At 42.1% G+C, this 19,982-nt stretch overlaps 1 protein-coding gene across 1 annotated transcript; it reads left to right on the top strand.

Annotated features, from left to right (window-relative positions):
- Positions 1 to 9,139: 9,139 nt before the first annotated feature.
- PIN4 (peptidylprolyl cis/trans isomerase, NIMA-interacting 4) lies at positions 9,140 to 18,574 on the top strand. Its single transcript, XM_010973590.3, has 4 exons — positions 9,140 to 9,294; positions 12,192 to 12,256; positions 17,127 to 17,246; positions 17,645 to 18,574. Exons 1-4 carry the CDS (start codon positions 9,252 to 9,254, stop codon positions 17,801 to 17,803), a joined length of 387 nt encoding a protein of 128 aa, XP_010971892.1. The 5' UTR covers positions 9,140 to 9,251; the 3' UTR covers positions 17,804 to 18,574.
- Positions 18,575 to 19,982: the final 1,408 nt, after the last annotated feature.

Below are 19,982 nucleotides of genomic sequence, written 5' to 3'. Positions count from 1 at the left end.
ATCTGGGTGACGGTCACACTAGTGTTCACTTGTAAATATTTTTACAAGTGTACAAAGTGTATATTTGTTTTAAGCACTTCCTGTATGCATTGTGTGTGTTATATTTGACAATAAGAACATTTTTGAAAGACCCAGGATACAATTCTGAGTTCCACCAAATTTAAGGAAAGGGCTGCAGGAAAAGGAGTTTAGGAAAGACGGCAGATTGGCAAACCAGGAGAGAATAAGCTGCTGAATTTCCAAAGAGAGTAGACTACAGTGCTCTGCAGGACACATCAGAGCAGAGCTGAGAGCCACTAGCCTGGGCCCTTGCAGCCGTGACAGGAATACGCTTGCACAAGAGGAAAATGACCGAAGGCACAAACAGAAGAGAATACTATTAGGAGGCAAACATATGTTGAAATGTCTACTCTTCCTTAATGAGCAAAGACATACAAAATTTAAAAAACTGAATGGCCATTTTTTGCCTATTATAGTAGCAAAAATTGAGGGGAGGCGGAAGAAATCACAATATGTCAGGCTGGAAAGAGTACCAAATTGCTGCCTGGAGTTACTGGCTGCTAACGCTAGGAATAAACACCATCCCTTTAAAATAAAATCTGGCAGGATGCACCAGGAAATTGTAAAGGCTCATACCATTTCACTCAGTATCCTACTTCTGGAAATCTATTCTAGGAAAATTATGCAAAGGGAGGAAAAGGTTATATGAACGAGTCTGGAAGTGACTCAAGTATCCCTCAACAGAGAAACCATGGAATAAACTTTGTTAAGCACTACTAAGTAAAAATCATTATTACGATAATGGGGAAGGAAGGAAACTAACATTTATTTAGTGATACTTTTTAACATGTACTATACTAAGTGCATTACTTTATCTAGTTTAATGCAGCCACCTCCAAAGTCTTTTATTGTTACTTCCATTTAAATATGTGCAAACTGGGGGTGGGGTGATCATAGCTCAGTGGTAGAGTGCATGCTTAGCATGGTCCTACGTTCAATCCCCAGTGCCTAAATAAACCTAATTACCTGCCCCCCCCAAATAAATACATAAATAAATAAATACAGAGAAACTGAAGCTCAGAGAAGCAAATTAACTTGTCAAAGATCACACAGCTAGTGAGGGACAGAACTCACATTTCAGTACATATCTGTCTGAATATGAAACCTCCTTTATTTTCACTCCATTACACTGCAACATAAAAAATACTTATGCTAGCATTTCTCCAAGTATTTTTTCCCAAAACACATAGGACATTACTAACAGGTCTTTTTAATACCAGATTTAATAACGCCATTTGTAGCAACATGGATGGACCCAGAGATTATCATACTAAGTGCAATAAGTTAGAGAAAGACAAGTATCACATGATACCACTTATATGTGGAATTTTAAAACAATGATACAAAAAAACTAATTTACAAAACAGAAAAGAGACTCACAGACATACGAAACAAACTTACAGTTACCAAAGGGGAAAGGGAGAGGGGGAGGGACAAACTAGGAGTATGGAATTAACTGATACTGACTACTATATATAAAATAGATAAACAACAAAGTCCTACTGTACAGCACGGGGAACTACATTCAATATCTTGTAATCACTCATAATGAAAAAGAACATATATATATATATATATATATATATATATATATATATATATATATATATATATACATACACATAGCTGAATCACTATGCTGTACACCAGAAACTAACACAACATTGTAAATCAACTATACTTCAATAAAAATTAAAAAATAAATTTAAAAAATTAAAGAATAACTTAGGTTTGGGGTTTTAGCAGCTGCATGGATGGTGGTGCCATTTACTAGGATGGCAAAGATTTGAGAAAGCGCAGGTTTGGGAGGGGCAGAGGAACAAGTGGTTATGCTTTATATATATTAAGTCTGAGTTGCCTATTAGACATCCAGGTGGTGATGCCAGGAGGACCACTGGATATACAGATCAGCAGTTCAGGGCAGTGGTCAGGGCTGCAGAGAAATTTGAGAGTCCTTGGAACATTGATCGTTTAAAGCCTTGAGACTGGATGACTTTACTTAGGAGCAAAAGTAAACAGAGAAGAGGGGCCCAGGATGAGTCCTGGGGCCGTCCAATGTTTAGGTACCTGATAGAGAAGGAACAACCAAGAAAGGAAATTCAGTTGTGAAATGCTGAGAGAAGGCTCTAAATTGCAGTGTTCCCAAGCCCTTGGAGAAGCTTTCTTTCCTGGAGTAGCTTGTGCTCAGCAAAACACATGAGGGAAATACCGGCTTATGCTACAGTAAGTGGAGAGGCAGGCAACCAAATGGTATGCAAATTCTGATCGCAACCACGTACAACCATGTATGGAACATGCCTGGCACGTGTGCTCGGTAAACATTTGTTGAACGAATTAATGAATGAAAAGTAATATACATATGGACAACCACCACATCACCACCACTACAAGGGAATAAACAAAAATGACAGTAGTTGTTAGTAGTGAGATATGATTAGAAATAGTTTTTCCAAATTTTCTGCAATGTTTTGTGGTCTATTTTTTTCTCACAGAGTTTTGCCAATTCCATGCACCCATCTGTCTCTACAGCATTCAGGGACACTGTTCCCAGACACTCTGTAGGAATCCACTCTGCCTGTTCTCTCCTGCTTGCTTCAGAATCCTTGACACTGTTTCTGGTCTGCTTAATTTTAATTCTATTCAGTGCCATCAATAAATATTTACTGAATCATCTTCAGCCTTGAGAGATGATTAATACATGGGGCCCCTGCTCTCACGTTGCTCACAGTCTAAAGGGAGATAGATGGGTAAACCCTACTCAAAATTCACCTCCCCTCTAGCCCCTCTTATTCAGTCTCCCCCTGAACTTTGACCCACTGTTTGTTTACACTTCATGCTTCTAGTCAATTCCTTCCAGCTTCCAGCTGTGGCCCCAGCCCTGCCCCACCAAATAGCCCATTCAGCTATCTAATTAAAATAAACACTGGCAAATATCTGGATAAAAGTTTACAGTGAAATTTCTACCATGGAGGTGATTTCTGAGTCCCTGCATGAACTGTCTTTAAGGACATTCATAAAGATTCATTGCTGCTAAGTGTATCTCTCTCTGTGTGACTTGTTTCTCTTTGTTTTTGGAATAACTCCTAAGGGTTTTTATAGGTTTTGCTAGGAGAAGGCACCTTACACAGTAAAACATCTCAACGTCCACCAGGATATCATCTCAAAGAGCTTTGATTATGTTAATTGACACATTTTGCCAAGAAAGAAAAAATACTGGCTGATGCAAATGTAATAGTTGTTTATGTTTGTTGAGGGTGTACCATGTGTTAAGCATCATTTTAAATGCTTTATTAAAATTAATTCTTTTAATCCTCCCAATGTCCGATGAGGAAGATACTAGTTTTACTGTTTTGCAGATGAGGCCAGAAATGGTAAGTAATTTACCTGTGATGTTAGAGCTAGTACCCTCACTATATTCAGTATAAACCTACTCACATATACAGATACATCATATATCATTTTTTGTATTGTTTTGAGTCAATTAACATTCATCACTACCTGGTTCATAGTAACCTCTTATGGCAGACCTAGCATACTTTCACATCATTACATTAGAAGGGGGATATGGTATTTTTCTTTCTCTTTCTGACTTACTTCACTTAGTTTGACAATCTCCAGGTCCATCCATGATATGGCTTATATGTGGAATCCAAAAAAAGGATGCAAATGAGCTTATTTCCAAAACAGAGACAGACTCACAGACATAGAAAACAAACTTATGGTTACCAGGGTGGGAAGGGGATGGGGAGGGATAAATTGGGAGTTCAGGTTTTGCAGATATTAACTACTATATATAAAATAGATAAATAACAAGGTCCTACTGTATAGCACAGGGAACTATATTCAATACCTTGTATAGCCTATAATAAAAAAGAATATAAAAATAATATATATACATTTGTATAACTGAATCACTATGCTGTACACCAGAAATTAATACAACATTGCAAACTGACTATATTTCAATTTTTAAATAAATAAATAAATAAATAAAATCATAAATATAAAAGTTAGAAGGGGCAAAACTTTGAGACACCAAAATGACCCACTAGACCATGTGAACTTCATTTCCTTTTTAGAGAAAGCATTTAGTTGAGGTTACAAAAGAGTACCTTGTCTAACTTGACTAAAAACAGTTACTATCTTGAAGTGTTTTAGGTGTAATCCTAGTCCCAAAGGAGCTAAGCCCTCAAAGGCCTGTAATTAATTTACTTTGCTTAAGAAATGTCGTTTCAGCAGAGCAAAGACTACCACGTTGGATCCTTGCCCCGGCACTGTTTCCCATAAAGCCAGTTTAGTACTAGGCCAGAGGGCTTGGATGGGATCCAGAGGGGGTTTATTTCTGAAGTAATCAGAGACCCTTGCTAGATGGTGACTTCCCTTCCTGAGGCAATACTGTGGCCTGAACATGGAGAAAAAGTTTCTTAGGATGATCTTGTTAAACTATTAGCTAACGAAGTTAGTGGAGAAACAGGCACCCTTACAATGGTCAGTGGGAATGCTGGCTGGTCTTATCTCTTTTGAGGAAAGTTTGGCAATTACTATCTAAGTTCAAAACACACAACAAAGCTCTACTGTATAGCACAGGGAACTATATTCAATTTCTTGTAACGAGCTGTAATGGGAAAAAAATCTGAAAAAAATATATGTATGTACATGTGTAACTGAATTGCTTTGCAGTACACCTGAAACTAACATTGTAAATCAATTACACTGGAATAAAAAATAAGAATTATTTAAAAAAAACCAAAACGCACATATCTTTTGACCCATGTGTCGGAATCTATCCTAAAGACATCTCACATCTGTGCAAAATCTATGTTCAAATGTTCATTGCAGCACTGTTTGTCATAGTAAGAGACCAGAAATTATCTCTAAATGCAAATCAGTAGGAAACCAGTTAGATAAATTATGATACATCCATACAATGGAATTCTACGCAGCCATTAAAGAAAAAGAAAATATTCATACAGTGGAACACCACCAGCAATTTAAAAAAGAACTGCTGCTACTCACAAAAAAAAAAAAAAGCCAGATACAGAGGAAGACCTCCTATATGGTTCCATTTACATGAAGTTCAGAAATTCTCTTTCTGGCCAAGATGGAGTAACAGGCACCAGATTTATTCTTCTGTCTGAAACAAGAAAAAATAGACTATATTAAACTATGGATTATGGTTTTCAAGACACTGGACATCAGAAAATGAAGGACATTGATCCCTGAGAGATAGCAAACAAACTAGGTAAGCTCTACAATCACCCAAGCTACTACTATGTGAGAGTTTCCAGGCTCTGGTGCAGGGAGGGGGAACCCAGTTAGAACCCAGTGGACTTTCTGAGTTGAGTCAATGGAGCTGAGAGCCCACGGAGACCAAGGCAGCTAGAGTCAACAGGACAGTATTCCGGATAGGAGGACACCGCATAGAAAGAGAGAATCTCAGAGACCTGCAGAGGGTATTCCTCAAGTGTTCAGGTGGGGACGGATCTGTTTGGAGGAAACTGCCTGAAACTTGCTGGAGCTCACATAGAACTATAAGTAGTTCATGTTCCCACCAAGGTTCTACTGTCTAGCACAGGGAACTATATTCAATATCTCGTAGTAACCTATAATGGAAAAGAATATGAAAAGGAACATATGTATGTATCTATATGACTGAAACATTATGCTGTGCACCAGAAACTGACACATTGTAAACTGACTATTCTAATTAAAAAACAAACAAACAAATAAATAAATATAATGAAAAAGAACATGAAAAGGAAAAAAATGCTGGTGAGTAGGTGAAGAAACTGGATCACCTATACATGGCTGGTAGCAATGTGAAATGGTACAGTCCCTCTGGAAAAGAGCATGGCAGTTTTTTACAACATTAAAACACAATCACCATACAACTCAATAATTACTCTTTTGGAAATCATCCGAGAGAAATGAAAACTCACATTTACACAAAAACTTGTACACAAACGTTTATAGCTACTTCATCTGTAATAGCCCTCAAACTGCAAAAAAGCCAGATGGTTTTCAATGAGTGAATGGTTAAACAAACTATGGTCCACTTCTGTCACAGACTACTACTCCAAAACATCCAAATGGTAGACATAAGCATAGAATGCTTTGGGAGCATAGAGGAGTGCCTAACCCAGCCTGGGAGAAGGTGGAGAAGAGGGTCAGGGAAGGCTTCCAGGAGAAAGTTAACACTTGATCTTGGTCTTGAAAGGTACACAAGACTTAGCTAGATACAAAATGGAGGAATGGCATTCCAGGCAGAGGGAACAGTATATGCAAAGGCATAGTGTCTTAAGAGAGCATTATATACTGTAGACGGTAACCTGACATGGTTGGACTAGTTAGAACCCAGTGGTGACCAGACAGAAAGTTTTTCGGCCACTGACTGTGCTCAGGAGACATCCATCCTGTCAGCCATCTACCTGCATCTATTTGCCTTGACAGGTGGCTACTTTTGCAGATGGCTGTTCTCATCCACCAGGTACTGATTTTTCCTGGTTTCAGTTTCCAAAGGTGACCTTTTTCTACCCTCATCCCTAGCTAGAGTCTGGAGCCCAGAGCTCCCCATATACTGACCACCTTTGAATGGGATTAACTAGATCTCTGTGTTTTGTCCCTTCAAGGTCCCCTTTCAGAATAAGCTCTGCTGGGATCTCAGATGGGAAAGAAACTGAAGCCCTCTGGTTGGGGAGCTGGTGGAGTGGGCCAGTGAACCCGGGTCAAGGTTTGTGAACCTCTGTCCTGGGAAGAGGGCTGCCAGCTTCCCTTCCTGATTTTCCTCGTTGAAGACATGTGTGGAAGGCTCTGTCTGAGAAGATAATTAATAGAAAATCTAACTGGCAGCCATTCCTGGCTCTGACTCATAGGTGCACACTCCTGCAGTCGTTACCATGGTTACAAGGCTGAAGTTTTCTCCTCTCTGCCCCCACTGCCCGCTCTTCTGTTCATTCCTCACTCTGCTCCCACAGACTCCTCCACAGTCAGCCCCCACAGACCGGTACAGACTTAACCCTGTATAGAGGCTAGCTTTTTGGTTGTTTGTTTTACAAATAATATTCATTGCCTTTTTTTTCTTGAATTAAAAAAAGACGTGCTGATCCACATAAACAGAATATAGTTCCAACAGAAAAAAATGAAAGCCAGAAACTCACATGCCACAATCAACACTTAAGATTTTTGTGACGCATACTTCATAGTTGAGATGGTACATGATTTTATCAGTCTTAAAGTGCTTTTGACCTCCAAACATCTGGACCTATGCCCATCGGTTTCTCCTTTGAACTACTGGCCTTTAGGCATTGCTTTGGGCAAATTCAGCCACTTACCCACGCTCACTTATTGTTGTTGCTGTTATCAGCTGGAATGCGCAGAGCTCTCACTATGTTCCAGGCACTAAGCATTTGCCAGGGACATCAGCCATTTAGGGCTGGTTCTTGACAGGGGGTCTGAAATTTGCTTCATTCCCACTCCAAGGGTGCCACAGCCCACGGTTGCAGGAAAGGCTGCCCCCTACCAAAAACCAGAAATAAAGGTGCCTTCTGGCTGTGGATGAACTGATGAACATGAGGCCATACTGTCATTGTCAACCCGCCCCATCTCCCAGCTGGACTTTGAAAGTCAGTGGGCTCACAGGTGGGCTCACCTCAGAAGTGGGGGAGCAGTGACCCCCTCAGTGCTGGATGTGTTGTTCCTCACAGTTGATCACTCCCAATCCAGAACAAGGAGTGCCTAAGATGTGCTCTGTTCAGAAAAGACAGCAGTACAGCTTGAGGGGGCTGCTTGCAGTGTATGAGTTGAGGGGTGGCACAGTCTCAGAAATACCTAATCCCCGGGTCTGGGTGGGAAGCATCCCATGTCCCACAAGACTGCACCCCAAACTCTGAGCTGGAAGACCTGTATATTCTGGCTATCTCCTGGAGACAGCCATCTCCTGGAGTGGAGGAAAATCTCTGAACTTATATACAAATTGGGGGGAAAACGGTCGTGCGTAAGAGGAGAAAATTTGGGGGCACAAATTCAAAACTCATTCCCCTTAAATTAACACTCCACAGGTTAGTCATTGTTTTATGTGCTTTACAAATATGAACTTGTTTAACTCTCTCAACACCCTATAAGTAGGTATTATTATCATCAACTCCATTTTACAGATGATGAAACTGAGCCAAAAAAGAGGTGAGGTAACTCCATCAGGTCACAGAGCTAGTAGCCAGATGGTGGAGCAGGGATTTGAAGCCAGACGGTCTGGCTCCAGAATCCATGCTTTTAACTACTATATTATGCTGCACCATTAAAGATATTTCGGAAAATACTCAGAAAGATGCACAATAACCTGCACTACCACCACTGGTCACATTTTGCTGGATAGCCTTCTTGTCTTCTGTATGAACATATTATACAGTACCCTACATAATTTTTCTAAAGAAGAATCATATTCTATAGCTTGGTCTGTACCTTCCTTAAGGCCATTTCTCGTGTCTATACCGACAGCTTTACACTCATTATTTTAAACGGAGCACATCCTTTTGTGTGGTGAAAACATTATTTAAGCAATACCTTACTAAAAGGCATTTAGATTGCTTCCGATTTTTCTCCATCACAGAGTTCTGCAGTAGGCAGAGGGTTTTTAAAAACTACCTTTTGAATCCAATCAGTTACAAGCTGCAAAATACACTTTAAAAACAAAAACTCGCAAGGGAGAGTGGGCCCATGTGTAGGAGGGCGCAGGAGGCGGAGGCGGTAGTTGCTGCTCTTCCGGCTTTGTCTTTGTCTGGTGGCCCCGAGGGATTGGCTGGAGCCAGCGCGGAGGGACTGCAGAGGCCCGCGGCTTCCACTGCGCACGCGTAGACGAGGCGGGTTGGGGAGCGGGGAGCAGGAGAGCGCGCGCAAATAAGGGTGTCAGAAAGAGGTAGCAAAAAGCGCAGAGGCGGGGCTTCTCGCCCCCGCCCAATCTTTGGCTCCGCCCCTCTACCCGGCCTGAGGTTCTTATTGGTCAGACATCTTCGGTCCCATTGGCCCGAGAGCCAAAAGACCGCGTCTGCCCCCAGGTACGCCTGCTTCCTGAGCCGCAGTAAGAATGGCCAATTGCGATGCCGCTTTCAGGCGTATGTGTAGGACATACCCGTGGGGCCTGAAGGGGCTTTATGCGGCAACCGAAGCGGTTGGGCGTTGGACGGTAACTTTCGGAGATGCCGCCAAAAGGAAAAAGCGGTTCTGGAAAAGGGGGGAAAGGTAGAGCAGCCAGAGCAACCAAGGAGAACGGGGTCGGGTGAGGGGCGAGGGGAGGGAGCTGACCGGCGATCCCTGGGGTCTGGGATGGAGGCAGCCGGTGGCCGGTGACTAGAGGGCTGACCGGGAAAAAATAAGTTGGAGACTGGCAATGTGGACTTCTCTGGAAAGTTTTGGCTGAAAAACATGGGGAGCTGGTGCTGAAGCTGAAAACCCTTGATTATGTCCTTGCGCTGGGACGGTGCCAGTGGCAACTGTCACTCAATGGGACAGAGAGACTGTACTGTGACGTGTTATTCAATGTTGTGCCTTTCTCCTGCTGCTCTAACCTTAGACCTTCTACTTTTTCATCCTCTGCAAAAAAAAAAAAAAAAAAAAAAAAAAAAAGAGCATGGGGATTAGATGGTAGATAGCAGAGGACAAAGGATTAAGTGAAAGTTTGATTTTGTTTGTTTCTTCAGAACAGGCAAAACTTGGGAGTGAGGCTGACATGAAGGATCCAGTAAAGTTACAGAGGTAAAGGTACAGAGGATTGAGGTTTGAGATAAAAGAGGTGGAGCAGTTGACCTTTGAATAGGAGGGGCACCTTATGCTTGAGGTCACAGGGAAGGAGACCAGGATGGATGTGGTTGTAAAAATTGGGGCCGGGGGGAGGGTGGGTGGATTTTGTAGAAGGTCAGGTTTAATGGCCTCGATTTTTCGATAATGTGGAAGACAAAGGTAGTTTTTAAGGCTGAGGGGCAGGGAATGAGTAGGGGTCTTGAGGAGAGTGGTAAAAGGTTTGGAATAGCCGTTGGGGTGATAGGAGAGGGGATGAAACACTAATAAAAGGATTGCTGTCAGGGCTGAGAGCCTGACTAAGACTGAAGGCCATGAACTTGTAGAGGACACGATCTGCACAGTCATGATTTACCTAGTACAATACAACTGGCACAATGCAGGATTGAAAAGACCTCGGTGTAGCCTTGAGCCAAGGTTGAGGTTTTGTTGGACAATGATAATAGAAGGAAAGCAATAGAAGGGAATTAAGGGGCCAGGGAATGCAGTTCAGATGATCAAGCATGGGATCCAGACTAGGAAGGGAGGGGGAGGGTGGAGCTCACTGGTAGAATGTGCTCAGCATGCACGAGGTCCGGGGTTCAATCCCCCATACTTCCATTAAATAAGTAAATAAACCTAATTACCCCCCCCCCAAACTAAAACAAAACTGACTGGGAAGGGAAGGAGAAGTCTGATAGTCTAGGGGAACATAGCAAGGTAAAGGGACTGAATGGAGGGGGTGTGGTTTCTGTGATATTAAAGAGCCCATGTTGGAATGAGGCAGGAGAAAGCTGGAAAAACAAAGTTGTAGCCAGAGACTGAGTTCTGAGTGGCACAGTTCCATCATGTGCCCCTGGGAACAGGTGGCCTGGAGTAGAAGGCCTGGGCATTGAGGAGGGAGGTCCAGAAGTGAGGTTAGGCTGTTGGATGATTCCTCTGCATAGATGGTGATGTCATCCAAGATGATGGCAGGAGTGAGGGTGGAAAGGCAGCCTGAAGCTGCTAGAGTCCTCAGTCGATCAGAGGGAGTGAGGTGGCAGTCAGAAGATGACAGTGTCCAGCAGGGGAGAGGATGGGAAAACTGGAAGACATTGTTCTACAGTGAATATACTGCAAGCCCACTTAAGAGTTTGGTGTTGTAAAACTCCTTTGGCAGTAACATTTTCTTAGGCGTTTGGTGGTCAGTATTTTGGATTTTCGCTTGGTTGAACATTTATTGAACAACTGTTGTATGCTAGGCATTGGAGATCCTAAGACAAGTAAGATGAAGTATCCTGATTAAAACTTTCCAGTGGCTCCCTATTCTAGGATAAATTCCAAATTCCTTAATAGGGCCCAAAGGCCCTCATGCCCTAACCCTCAGCCACCTTCCCTGGACTCATGTCACAGCACTCCCACCTCACATCTGGGTTCATCTAGAGTTTCCTACACATCCCATGCTGTTCCCCCACCCCAAAGTGTCTCCTCCTCTTTGTCCTTTCTTTGCCTAGTCAGCTCCTACTCATCAAGGAAACCTTCCCTGACTGGCTAAAATGTCCCTCTGTGTTTCCATAGCCCCCTGTCTGTAGAGCATAGCTCATTCTCCTGAAATGATCTGTTTGACCTTTTTACATAACCATCTTTCCCAGCAGCATGTATGCTCCCTGAGGGAGGTACCATGGCTTGTTCTTCTTTGTATCCTCAGTGCCTAGAACTTAGTTACTTAGGAAATGTTTATTGAACTGAGCACGTAATCTAACAGTAGTTCTTAGGAATATCAGCCTCTTACAGTGAGTATGCTGCCATCAACACAGAAATTGGCACATTAGCAAAATGACACAGTAATAAGATGTCAGATGCTGCCAGCAGTTGTTAATCTGAATATCAATAACTTTTCTTGGGAAGTGTCAATAGGCAATGTAGTAGACTCCAGGAGTTTGGACATGATTGTATTCTTTAGCCAAATAAGGGTGGTGGGAAGTTTGATCTTTACTTAAAGTATATTCTTGGAGATTTTACTTATTGAAATTGTGAGTATTCAAATACATAGTTGCAGTGCTTATTAGAAATCTCACAAGAGTTCAGGGGTTTGGCCTTAAAAGGCAGAATTTCACCTTGGGTCCAGTTGGCTATTGGTGCTCTCATTCAACTATCAGCATACTCACTTGGGTATCCATTTTCTGTGAAGAGTTTATGAAGGGCACAAATTTCCTGTTTTAAGAGAGGTGAGTCACAGATTAATTTAGCTTGATGTTGTAAAGTGTCTACAGAGTTCCCTTTTGAAGCTTGGTGTTATGATGGAAGTACCAACTCCCACTGTGTTGAACTTTTCTGTAAATAACAAGGTGGAGTTAAATGAATACCTGTCATTTTCTTCTCAGCCTCTGGGAGTGACAGTTCTGACAAGAAGGCTCAGGGTCCCAAAGGTGGTGGAAATGCAGTAAAGGTAAGTTAACTAGTTATTTTTTTAAAGTTAAATATAAATAACATGGGCAGCTGTCATTTTAGTACACACAAAAGGAAAAGACAGTATGCTTAACTCATTCTAAGAGGCTAACCTAATACTTTGATGTAAGATCAAAGTAACACAAAAATGGAAAATATCAATCACTCTCACTTATGAAATGTAATTCTTTTTAAAATTTTTTTTTGTTTTTTTTCGGGGGAGGAGTTGATTAGGTTGGTTGGTTGGTTGGTTGATTTATTTATTTATTAAATGGAGGTACTGGGGATTGAACCCAGGATCTCATGCATGCTAAGCACATGCTCTACCACTGAGCTATACCCTCTTCTGCCCCTGTAATTCCTTTTAAATATTTTCTCAAATGCTTTCTCAGACATCCAGAATTTCTTCATAATTTAGTATTTTTCCTTAAAAAGTATTGAGTTAGATCTTCCCAAGTAAGTGAATGAATGATTTCTCAGAATGAAATAGTGTTTGATAAGACCAAGAGCTTAGATAAACAGGCAAAGGCACAGGTGAGCTACGAGCTGGAGCCCTGACCATGAAAATGAGGGTGGGGGAAATTGCAACTAACTATTCAAAGTATTTGACCTAATGTCAGTGGGGTGTCTGCCCAAGGAAACTAATCTGCAAACACAGTTACACTGCTTAGTGGTATGTAACAAGGCAGTTTCCCTGTTTCAATCAGGATATGGGATTCCATACTTTGATTCATTCATTCAGTAAGGATTTAGTGACATCTTCCCTGGGCCGGGCAGTGTACTGAATTCTGGGTATTAGACTCTTATCACAGTCTAATTGGGAGCAGTTAGGTAAAGACAGAAATTTCGTTGCTGTATGATGTGGCTTCCGTAGTGGAATTGCATCATATAAAGGCAACCATACACATGGAGCCAAAAGAAGGAGAGAGAATGTAGTGTGCCTGCTTTTCTATGCAATGAACCTATGCCCCAAAGAGACAGTGAGATGGGAGACATGAATTTGCTTTTCCACAGTCGACCACCATTCTTGTATGAGCATCCAACCTGTGAAGTGGGATTCTGGTATCCAAAGATAAACTGTCATAAAACAGGATGCCTAAATACAAGCCAGCTACTTCATTCTGGTGTCCAGCTGAAGAAGTGGTGGTTGTTACAGCACAAGCTGGGGAGACAGGCTGTGTGAGGCTCACAGAGGGCTGATGTGCTGGTCTCCAGTGTGGCATCTTCGGAAGGGATGTTATCGGGTAATTTTGACTGTGTGCAGTTTTCACCATACGTGCTGACTTTCACAAGCACCTAACCTAAGAGACTCCTCCACTGCATATGCCCTTTTTTGGTGGGGGGGCGGTTTGCAGGGGGTAATTAGCTTGCTTGCTTGCTTGCTTGCTTGCTTGCTTGCTTGCTTGCTTTATTTATTTATTTATTTATTTATTTATTATTTTTTAATGGAGGTACTGGGGATTGAACCCAGGACCTCATGCATGCTAAGCAGGCACTCTACCACTGAGCTGTACCCTCCCCTTCATATGGCTTTAAAGAGGCATCTTGCCCTTTCTGGGGAAAAAATACGTTCAGTGTGTCTATACTTGAGATTATAGAAAGGAGTGGTATGTAATTAGGTAGGAAAGTCATGGAAGGTTAAGCTATTTTGTTCAGCTTTTCCTCTTTAGATAATTTGAGACTCACATTCAGTTGTAAGATACATATACATGTACCTCTTATTCTGTTTCCCCAATGGTAACATCCTACAAAACTCTAGTACCATAGCACAACCAGGAGATTGACAATGATACAGTCAACATCCAGAACATTTCCTTCACCCCAGGGATCCTTCCTGTTGCCCTTTTATAGCTACACCTACTTCCCTCCCGCCCCTACTTCTGCCCCCTCCTTGACTCCATGGCAGCAACTAATCTGTTCTCCATTTCTGTAACTTTATGATTTCAAGAATGTTACATGAATGGGATGATACAGTATGTAACCTTTTGGGATTGACTTTCTTCGCTCAGCATAATTCTCTGGAGATTGCATTCCAGTTGTCGCATGTATCCAGTCTTTTCCTTTGAGCTACTGGGTAGTGCTCCATGGATTGGAAGTGCCATAGTTTGTTTAACTGTTCACCTGCTGGAGCACAGCTGGGTTGTCTCCAGTGTTTGCAGAGGCCCCAACAGGGGAGGGACCTCAAACCCTCCAGCCTTTTTGGGACTAGGCTCTTTCCCCATCCTGCCATTCTGTTTTAAACCCCACTTCTGAACCCACCCCCACCCTGTGTCACTAGAGCTACCCAGATTCTGAAACCCACCTGCCAACCACAGCTTCTCTCCTTCCCCTTCACTTCCCACTGTCCCCAGTCCTGTTGTGTTTTTCTCCACACACAGACCTGCAGGCCCTCAAACCTCCCCTGTTCTCCCCACCTTCTCCCAGACTTCGTGTCTGTTCTTTGAGCCCTGGTTGTGCCTTAAGCCAGCCACCACCCAGCTCCAGTCAGTCAGGAGGTATCTGCATCCATTGGTTCTCAACCCTGGTGTATATCCGATTCACCTGGAGAGCTTCTAAAACTCGCTTCTAAAACTCTCAGCGCAAGGGCCCACCCCAGTCCAGCTGCCTCAGAATCTCTTGGGGGGGGGGGCACTGGACCTTGATATATTCTTAGAAGCTCCAGGGGTGATTCTGATGTGTGCCAGGGTTGAGAAACACTGATCCAGTCTCAGGGTTAGTGTAAGGATTTCACATAAAGACCTTCGCACATTGTCTGGCAGGTACTAAGTACTCAATAACTTAAATACTGTTATAATTGTCACAGGAAAATGGAAACCACACCTGTGATGTAGGAACTCATTGGCTTCCCAGCCCCCTACCAACCATGTTCTCTCCACCCACACCTCCCCTTTCTCTCTCTCCTCACCTTCTTCCTTCAAGGCTCACTCGTTTGTCCAGCAGTGCTCTGAACGCCGGTCCTTGCACCTTCATTTATCTCCTCCCTCTTGCTTGACTGTGTCTTCAACCTTTCCCTCTTTACTGCATCATTCCCTTCATTCTGACAATGTGCCCAGGGATCTTTAAAATATATCCATGCCTGTGACCCCTTCCCTCTGACCAGAGCCCTTTCTCCTTTTTTTCTAACTCAGTTCATTGGGGGAGCTCCTCCCGCCCGCATTACTGCCCCAGTCTGCCCGCTGCCACCTGGCTTCTGCACTTACCACCCTTCTGAAACGGCTTTTGTGAAGGTCCTCAGTCAATCATGGCTAATGTGATTGTCCTTCTAACCTGATCACTCTGTAGCATTTAATCCTGTCGACCATTTCCTCCTTGCAGCTTTCTCTTGCCTTGTTTTCTGCTAACACACCTTTCTCCCTCTCTGGCCCTCCCTTTTCATATGCTTATTGAGCTGCTTTCTTTGTTTCTTAAATATTGATATTCTTCAAGGATGTCTTTAGCTGGCTTTCCCCCTCTTCTCATTCTGGGTAGCCTCCCGGGATGATCCATCACTTCCCAGAGCATCAGCTCCTGCCTCCGTGCCCATCACCCCCAAATTCTCTCTGAGCCTGCCTGTCTTCTAAGACGCTGGTCTCACACAGTTGCCAGTTGGTCAGTCATACTCGCATACCCACAGGCGCTACAGACTCGTTATGTCCAACCTCTCAAACTGTCTAAGCCAGAATACTTGTTTATTCATATATAAAGTGGTAGATGGGTCCCCTTTCAGTGATCATGAATGCTGTGTGTACTTTCCCAGGAACTGAACCAGAAGGTTGCTTTGTGAGCACAGAAGCAGGAAGAGGGAGGCAGTCAACAAGCTGCTTTAGCCAGGCTGAGCTCAGCTCTGATGAACCATCCTTGTCCCCCAACATGTATCTCTCTAGTGTCCAGATTGTTCATTCCTGTCTCCCCTGGACAGTGCTGGACACATTCTGTAGAAGTTGCCTTGCTGAGGCCTGCTTTTTGACACATTCTTTCCTTTGCTGTGTCTCTATATCCTGTGTAGCTCCTCCAGTCAGGAAGTTACTCCTGTGGGCCCGGGATCCTCTCGCCCCCAATGTCAGTGTTGAACCCTGAGGACAACCTTGGTTGGTTTGTCTCCACATTTATAAGGGAGACACCTTTAGCCCCCACCCTAGTATATCACTTACAATAAGAAATGAATAACAGATTCTATTTGAATGAGAAATCTTACAAAACATATCTTGACAAAAATCATTTTTAAGGATATAGTGGTTTTTTTTTTCAAAACATGGCTTTATGTAAACATAGGTAGGTTACATTTGAATACTTCTCTAGGGTTGAGTATTCTTAATCTTCAGCATGTGATCCTTTTTCAAAGTGTTAACTTGTGGGGAGGCTTTATACATTGAGCCTCTTGGTAAAAAGTACTTCCTGCTGGGGTTGTTTTTTTTTTCATATCATCCCCACTCTGAGGATAATAGCTAACTTTTATTGAATGCTAGCTGCATTATCTCAATCTTCACAACCCCATGAGAAGTCATAGGTACTGTGCACAAATGGGGAAACATTTAGAGGTTTAAAAACATGTCCAAGATCATACAGGAGAGTTGGGAATTTGACTCCAGGACCCAAGTTCTCAACCATTATCGTTTCCTTTCCCTGTCACCATTGAGGAACATGGTAAAAGATGGTAGCTTCCCCCAGCCAGGTGCCCATTTTCCATGTAAATCTGGGTTCTGAGATATTGTCTGGATACAGGAAATGGGTTATGGCCATTGCCCAACTGGGCAGACTTCCTGGATTTTCCATTGCCAGGAGCGAATGTGTTTTTTCACTGGTGGGGGTAAATCCAGACATGACTGCTGTACTGTAAGGAAAGGAATCATTTGGGTCTCCAGGTATTACATGAACATGCCTTTTTCTTATAGGTCAGACACATTCTGTGTGAAAAACATGGAAAGATCTTGGAAGCCATGGAAAAGTTAAAGTCTGGAATGAAATTCAATGAAGTGGCCGCACAGTATAGTGAAGATAAAGCCAGGCAAGGGGTATGGTGCTCTTATTATTTAAAATGCCCCCTCTGGAGGACACCCAGCAATAGGGATTATTTTTATGTTCTGCCATTAATTTTAGCCATATCTTGGCTCAAAGATCTTAAAAGCAGAAATGTTCAACTTGTGAACTGTGGAATACAGGTCACCTTTGTCTAAACCTAGGCATGACCAAACTTGCACAGCTAACAGACACCAGCTGCCTAGTGAGTGCTTATGTGTTCAGTCTAGGGTTGGACCTCTTCCACCTGTTTGTCCTTGTCGAGGCTGCTTCTTTCCAGCTCAGATAAATAAACCTAGAAACCTTAGCATTCGTGCTGGGAAATTCTCAAGCTGCAGTAGAACTGTTCCCTCTTCAGGGTCACTTAACGTCACATACCTTTTGCATTTTTTAGGGCGACTTGGGTTGGATGACCAGAGGGTCCATGGTGGGACCATTTCAAGAAGCAGCATTTGCCTTGCCTATAAGTGTGCTGGATAAGCCTGTGTTTACTGACCCTCCAGTTAAGACAAAATTTGGGTATCACATTATAATGGTCGAAGGGAGAAAATAAAATTGTATGAAAGGCTGCATGCTTTATACATTGTTTATTTCTTTAAAAGGTGTTTTCTGATCCTTGTATTTTACGAACGCTGTCATTGTGGGTTTGTGGGGGTAGAATCAGGTGGGTTAGGTTGGTGTGCACTGCAGTAGGTATTTAGTCGGTAGTTCTCAAAAGATAAGTCAAGCAGTCTCCTGTTAACCTGTAGTCCCTTTCCTCCCAGGACTACTTTATCTGATTCTCAGTATATACCATAAGTTAATTTAGAAACCATCTCTAGAGGAGCCAGATACCAGCTCATACTATTCACACATTGAACTGGACATCAAATAGATGGATCAGCGTATGAAGAGTGTAAGTTAAGTTCCTAGACCAACACATGTTCTATAAGCTAGCCAATGCTGATCTGCCAAGACAGTTGTTATTAGCTCCACTGTCATAACATAGTACATGACACATAATGGCCATTCAGTGTTAACTCTTTTCTTTTTATATAAATGTTTATTGGAAGAAAAAAGGCACTCAGTTCTTCCACTGGTTGTTTGTACTAGACTAAGCAGCAGCCAGTCATCAAGTGCTGGTTTAATTAAAAGGAGAAATGTCAGCATAAAAACATTCCCTCTTCCTCAGATGTATGGGCTATATTATGACAGTCCCTTCCAAGGCCAATGTTTTGTGTATCTACAATTTTTAATGTATAATGCCATAAATACACCATACAAAAAAGTGTAAAGAATATTATAAATACCATACTGCTTCAAAAATAAAACTTTGCCAACGCAACTGTGTGATTCTTAAGAGTGATTCTTTTAACAGACTGTGTTCTCTCTCAGCTGCATTTGACCTGCCCACATTATGCCTCATAGTGGCAATTTCACCTTAGAGAGTTAAGTTTCCCATTTGAGAAAAAGTTTCCGAGCACCCCAGCAGTTCATGACTCTGAGACTTTCCCCACTGAGCAGACTGAAGGTGGCCCATTCCCTGATATAGATATGGTCATAGGATCCAGAGAGATGTTCAGAACAGTAGGTATCAGATGAAACTCCTTTAAAAACTCCATTCAAAACAATGTCTCTAAATAAGAGCTACAAATTCTGAAAATCTTGTAGAAAATTCTGAAAAGAATGTTGATTTTAAATGAATAAAATCCATAGGATTACAAAGGACACCAATTGTGCTGAAATAGAGTAGTCAAAATAGTTTTTCAATTGCTTTCTATGTACCTCTTTATTAATAGATTGAGATCTAGTGGTAGGTCTGAAAATCAATGATTTTGTAGTGATAAATTTCATTGTTATTTTGAGATAGCTGTAGTAACTATGGAATCACTGTGATTTCTGTTGGTGAGAAAGTCGCAGGTGCTGCTCATATTTCTGCAGTTTGTCGCCTACATTCATCCTGAAAGGAAACATTAAATTCCAGATACAGGGTAGTTGGAAGGAAAGATGTAACTTTTTTTTTCCCCATCCAGATTCAGACATCTGAATCCGCTCCATGAACTTCAGTTTAAAAATTCCTGCCTTAGATATTGTTTGAATATTTTACCACGTGCATGTACTTTTCCCCCCAAATTGTCATTATATACATTCGGGAAGCTTTTTTTTCAGTGAGAAATACACCTAGGATTTAAGCCTCACTGTTCAGATCAAATGGATACAGTTTCCTAACGCCTCCTGGCAGGCAAATAAATCATGTGCGGCCTTTCTTTTGGTCATATCAGGGAAGAGGAATTTATCAGTTGTATTTCCACAATTTGTATGCTTGATGGAAGGGACTGAAAAAGATGCAGGGCACAGCCAGTGACATATGTGCATGAGGACAGCCATTCAGTGCACGTAGGTAAACAATGAGCTGGAGTCAGATGCAGACTAGAAATTGATGAATCACAGTGTTTTCACCAGGGTTTTTTTCAATAATGATACATATTCAGTCACATTACCCTCCCTAAAATATGAGTACAGTTAGCCCTCCGTATCCACGGTTCTGCATCCACAGATTTAACCAACTGCAGACCAAAAATATATTTGTTTTACATTCCAGAAAGTCCCCAAAAGCAAAACTTGAATTTACAATGCACTGGCAACTATTTATACAGTATATTCTATTTGCAACTATCCACAATGTACATTTACATTGTAAAAGGTGTTACAAGTAGTCTAGAGATGATTCAAAGTACATGTGAGAATGTGTG

This window comes from Camelus bactrianus, chromosome X (genome assembly GCF_048773025.1).
Source record: "Camelus bactrianus isolate YW-2024 breed Bactrian camel chromosome X, ASM4877302v1, whole genome shotgun sequence".
NCBI lineage: Eukaryota > Metazoa > Chordata > Mammalia > Artiodactyla > Camelidae > Camelus > Camelus bactrianus.
The sequence above is the reverse complement of the archived record's forward strand: the minus strand, read 5'-3'. Positions and strand labels throughout refer to the sequence as shown.